Source organism: Mesoplodon bidens (assembly GCF_964165515.1).
Source record: "Mesoplodon bidens genome assembly, chromosome: 1".
NCBI lineage: Eukaryota > Metazoa > Chordata > Mammalia > Artiodactyla > Ziphiidae > Mesoplodon > Mesoplodon bidens.
The window spans coordinates 43,719,960-43,726,113 of record NC_138176.1 but is presented as its reverse complement, the minus strand read 5'-3'; the positions used below and the strand labels follow the sequence as shown (position 1 = coordinate 43,726,113).

At 34.6% G+C, this 6,154-nt stretch overlaps 1 protein-coding gene across 1 annotated transcript; it reads right to left on the bottom strand.

Moving 5' to 3' along the window:
• Window positions 1–2,736: 2,736 nt before the first annotated feature.
• LOC308606816 (small ribosomal subunit protein eS6-like) lies at window positions 2,737–3,565 on the bottom strand. The gene has a single exon (XM_081218207.1). The coding sequence runs from the start codon at window positions 3,530–3,532 to the stop codon at window positions 2,783–2,785; it is 750 nt and encodes a 249-aa protein (XP_081074333.1). The 5' UTR covers window positions 3,533–3,565; the 3' UTR covers window positions 2,737–2,782.
• Window positions 3,566–6,154: the final 2,589 nt, after the last annotated feature.

Here is a 6,154-nt window from a genome sequence, read left to right as displayed (position 1 = left end):
ACTGACTCGTTTTATCACATTCTTTGTTTCATTTTCATGGTGTTGGCTTTATTCTTTTTTACATCCAGCTGTACTATTCTTGACAACTTTGTAGTTTCGTCATAAATTCTGAGTTGATAATATCTTTTCCTTCAGTGTCCTCAACATTTGTTTAGCTTCTGTTTCTAATCTTCTTATTGTTTGTTTGTTTCTATTTTCAATATTTAAATGTTTGGTTTATAATCACAAATGCTTTCTATAGTTACCTTAATTCATGTGGGAGAGTCCTGTGACAGTTTTCTTCTGTTTTATTATTTTGTTTTTGGGTGGTTTTTGTCTGCTTGAAGTTTAATTTTTATATCCTACTTTCTTCTTAAGGTAACTTTGTATGTATTTGTTTTACCAGGTTATGGTTACATTTGATTTTTTTCCCCTTGAATTCCAGGAGACACCATGATATATTAATCATGTATACATGATAAATACCTTCTTTTACCTTTTTTACTTATGCAAGCCTAAAGTGACTTCTGACTGTCGGATCCGTTGGAGATCTAATTCAAATACATTTCCTCATTTTGATCCTTGTGCTTTCTGGCCTTTCTCTTCTTTTTATGGAGAGAACTCCTATTCCACAACTTTTCTATTTGAACTTTGTGTGCCAGATGCAATATTTCTTTCCTGTTCCTGTGTTTTAATGATGTCATCCTCAAGACTTCAATATTGTGACTGCTAATGCCACTTTCAGGGGGTTCTGCTGTTTATTCCCCCTGAAATGCTACTCAGCCACTTCTTTACTGCTCTAAAGCAGCTCTGTTGAAGTGGAGGGAGAAACCTTTCATACTACTAAACACATTTCTTTGAAATACTCCCTTTCATATTGAACTCAAAGAAGAGTTCAAGCCTTGTGCTCTCTAGATCTTAAATAAATTGACTGTTATACGAATACCACTTTTTCAATTTCCGCTTGCATTTTCCTCAGTGGGATTCTACTGACCTCTCAAGGCCATCCTCTTTTCTTTAGTACTGCTTCTCCTCTTGCTCAAATCCTTCTCCTGCCTCTCAGTCCATCTACTCTGTGTACACGAGGCATGTGCTTTACTTTGAAGTTTCCTCTGCATTTTCATATATCTGTGAAGTAGTGAACATAGGGGTAATTTTCCCCACAGGATAGTTGAGGGGACTGAAAGTTACAGATGTTAAATGGCTCATTAATTGAAATAATTATTAGTGTAAGCCATAAAAAATTCCTGAAAGTCAACTGTTTTTACCTAACTAATGGCAAATATATGATGCATTCTAAATATTCAATGTGTTAGGTGTTATTATCAAATGATCTTAGGTCATTGCTGAATAAGAGTATGCTAATGTTAACAACTTTTAAGAAGATTTCCATCTCTTAGATAAAGAAACAGGACAAAGTGTTATAAAATAGCATTAGTTTTTATATATCATTATTAAATATACCTCATTATTTTTATTTAAGACACTATCTTCTTTGGAAAAGTAGAATTTTCTATATTTTACTCTTTACAATGGAATATGGTCTGTGATAATATGAATATTCCTAGAGCTTTTAATATTTTAAGTGTATTTAAATGCATTTTGAGTTATGAGTTTGTAAATTTGAAAGTCAGTGCTATTTCTTGGATTATTTATTAATGTAAATGAATCTCCCCCTCAAGAGAGAAAAAACACTAGTTATAAAGCACATTGTTTACCATATACTATAGCTTACCCATGATTTTGCTCTGATTTCAGCAAATTTGAAATAGGAAAGACCTGACCAAGAAACAATTTCTGATTGGTGTTACAATTTTAAATATTATCTACATTGAATATGGGGCATGTCTACCTATATCAGAGGCAGCTCAGCAAAACTTTTCTGTAGAAGAATAAATGGTAAATTGTTTTGGGGGGGTGGAATGGGCTCTATCATGATATTTTTAGAACCAAAACTGCCATTGATTATATTTAAAAGAATGGTTGTGGCTGTTTACTTACCAACCAGACAACCAGCTTGATTTGTTACACAGGTCATGATTTGTAGACCCCTGGAGAGAGAGGAAAGGTTCCATCTCTTTGGATGAGAGCTGATAAACATAATAACCTGTATGGACTGTGAAACTAAGGAGGGTAAAAGTATGGGAGTAGCTAGGAACTTAGTGGCACTTTAGGTAGGAAAAGCACTAGAGAACAAGTATAAGTAAGGGGCATCCATTGTCGGTAGAAACTCGACAAAATTTGGTGATGGAATGGGGTGAAGCACATGCATGGCATGAGACTTTCAGAAATCAGAGTAAACTTGCCTATTTAAGAAATGTGCTTGAGTCTTCATTTAGTTAGAGTACGTTGCTCACATAGTCAAAGTCATAAATGTGCTTCTGGAAGCGTCATCTATATACAACTCTTGAAAATCCACAGGTTTAGTTTCAAGATGTAAGAATGATTTTATATTGTAACTGATGTATAACATTATAGATAAGAAAAATCATTTTATTTTGTAACTGACCTATAAAATTACATTTTACTTACAAGGTTAGATGCTATATGAAAAGGAGAAAATCAAATTGATTTTATAGATATGAACACATATTCTATAAATGGTTCAAGATTTTTTTTCTCTTTCTCATTTAACATAGCTACACTTGGAAAGGAGGACTATGTATGTGAATATGGGACTAACAGACCTTGTCTGTTGGCATTTTAAGTCTATTTTTCTTTACTAAAGCAATGTGAAAATCAGTTTAAAAGTTTTTTTTTTTTTTGATGTCTGATCTTATTTATTTGTTACTCTTAGAACATCTCATTTTTGACTGGACTCAGACTTAGAAGTAGAAGCTCTCAGAGAGGACAGCCTCCGTCTCTTGGCAATCTGTTCCTGGCGTTTTTCTTTGGCCTCCTTCATTCTCTTGGCCAAAAGTTTAGCATATTCTGCAGCCTCTTCCTTGTTTTTCTTAGTACGCTGTTTCTTCAGAGCAATTCGCCGACGTTTGTGTTGCAGAACTCGTGGGGTAACAAGACGCTGAATCTTGGGTGCTTTGGTCCTAGGTTTCTTACCTTCTTTATTTAGGGGCTTTCTCACAACATACTGGCGGACATCATCTTCTTTAGAGAGATTGAAAAGTTTGCGGATTCTGCTAGCTCTTTTGGGCCCCAGGCGACGAGGCACAGTAGTATCAGTGAGTCCAGGAATATCCTTCTCCCCTTTTTTTACAATGACCAAATTGAGAACGCTCAGATTGGCATCCACAATGCAACCACGTACAGATTTGTGCTTTCTTTCTCCAGTCCTCCTTGGTCTGTAACAGGAATGCGCCTTACTCAGTAGCAGGCGGACTCGGCCATGGGTCAAGACACCCTGCTTCATGGGGAAACCCTGTTTGTCGTTCCCACCACTGATTCGGACCACATAACCCTTCCATTCTTCACCCAGAGCGTCAGCAGCAACTTCTGTGGCCATACGCTTCTCATAAAAGGTACGAGGTTTTCGTTCATCGTCCACTTCAATGAGTTTCTGGCAGCCAGTGGCCGGGAAGGAGATGTTCAGCTTCATTCTGAAGTGGCCGACCGCCTCCAAGGCGCCACGAAAAAGAGCTAAAAGTTTTAAAATTGTATATAAACAAAGCAATAACTCTTTGTAGAAATAATTACAAATACCAAAATACTTCTTAAAACATATCTGAGATAATAATGGTTTGAAAATATTGGTAAAATTTTGTTATAAGGGAAAAGGAAAACATAAAAGAAGAAAAAAAATCTCTTTTTAAAAAATTCTATAAATTGTGGAGCAATAGGATTCTTTGATATGTTAATTATACCTCTATGTTTCAGCATTCAAGGTTCCCAGTAATTTGTTAAGTATTATTTTAATCAATTCAAACAGCTATAGTGCCAGTGTTTGATTTGGTTCTTGTTGCCAATAAGTTTCTGAAACTAATTAATGCTGAGAATTCTTTATTAAACAATAAAGAAAGGAATGAATAATATTAATAGTTTATAAAATTTAAAAATGATTCCAAACCAGAATCCACATGACTTTTCTGGAGCATCTTTCATGCATATCATTAAATTAGGTCAGTCCATGTGTTTATATATGTTTAAAACATATGCAGAAAGCACATATATACTTTTAAGTGTATTATCCTCTAAATTAGTAATTAATTAGTGATTAATTAGTGATTCCTAATGGTGGCTTTAAGGATCTGTCCAATGTAATTGTCCCATGAAGTAGTAAAATCACCTATAAAGTGCTTAAATTCACTAAAGAAGTCATTATTTAAAGGTAGCGTATATTGAATCATTCTTCAAATTTAAGAATCACTTTTGTATTTAGGCATTTATCCTATAAACCAGCAGTTTAAATTTTGGGAGATAAGTTGATTTTCCTGATGGCTAGTCACAGCTGTGTTTCTAAAGTGACCCACTGATCACAGTTACGTAGCTATTGGTAATTTTTTTGTGTCACAAATGTAAAAATGTAATTCTAGAGTGTTGTTCTTTCCCTGTGTTCATTATCCCAAGGAGCCCCATGAAGGAGTGAGGAGACTCCAACTTTGGGGTAATTGTTTAACTGGGGAAAAAAATGCAAATGACTAAAGCATTAATGTAAGAACAAGAGAAGTAAAACTTGAAAGGGAATACCCAATGTCATCCAGAGAAAGAGAACCTAGACGTGGACTATGGCATTGCTCATCATATTCCACTGATATCACAGTTTTTGGAGATGAATTCATTTTTCATAGTCCATGAGGTCTTTAGTCATTTAATGTATGTAACAAATTTCCCTTACTATGATTCTAAACTCACTAAGAACATTTTTGATAATAATATTGGCTTCCTATATAGTTGGTACTGAGAGAGAATTGGGTAATCAGAGGAGAATTGGGTAATGTATTTCTCAAGGTAAACTAATGAATTGGCATTTTGCTATTTATTCAGTATGTCTGACTAATTCATGAACTGAAGAAATTGAAGCACACATTATACTTACTTGAAAGGCAGAGGTCAGGCATTAAACCAGAGTCACTTTGTTCTGCCATTACTTTATAATGAGTCTTTAGGTGACAATACTTGCTGACATTCTTAGTCTCACCCATATGAACCTAATGCAGCCACTGGATGAGGTAAAGTTGAATCCTAGAAAATGGATGAATAATGGCACTCTTGTCATCTTACAGACTCTAATGGCTGCTTGGATGGGCATTTATAGAAAGTCTAGTGATCAGAGTAGAAAAAATGCTTAGCAATAAAGTTCTGTTTGATAACATAGTACTTAAATTATAACTGTTGATATTTACCAGCAAGATTATATATTTATATTTTTGTCAAATAAGAGTCATTAGAATTTCTGAGGCAGAAGGAAAACTGAAGCACAACATTAGAAAAATCTCACAGTAAACTTCTCCAGGTTTTTACAAGTGAGGAAGGCCTTGCCCAGTTGTCTGACTTAGTCTAGTTCTTTTCTGTTTTTTTTTTTTCCTTCTTTTCCTTTCTCTTTTCATCTTATCTTTATGTTAAATGTCTAAGGACAAAAATAAGACAACCCCTTTCATTGTTTTAACTCAATGTTTTGTTGCTTGAATAGTTGTTCAGTATTTTCTTCCTTTTGAAATGCTTTCATTGTTATTATCACACTTCCCTGGTATTGGAGAAATATGGGAAAATATTTCTTTTCTATATACTTTTAAACAAAAATGCAGTAAAACTTCGTGCTGCAATAAAACTGAAAAGAAAGGAATCCAAGGAAGGTTCTACTGATGCACAATATGTTAGAAGCATTGCATTATATGCAGCAAGGAGTCAGACTTTACAGTGATAGAGACATGAAAAAAGTAACCTTTTCTGTTTTCCATGAATGAGCTTATCTGTCTCTAATGCCCCAGATCTGATAAACAGTGTAAAAGTAAAAATAAACACAAATATAATAAATAAACTTATCCATTCAAGTTATCTCAGTCTTTTCTAGTTTAACATGATCTTTTTAAGGTAAACTCAGTTTCATTTAGATAAATGACTAGGCTTTCAAGGTTTCTCTATTCAGTCCCTTCCACCATAACCACCCCTCTCCATACACGCACACGTCCTAGTCCCACCTACACCACATCAATGATTTTTTTCCCTCACCTAATAGTGTATGGACCCAAGGGAAGATCATATTACAACCTGAGCAGGGAAA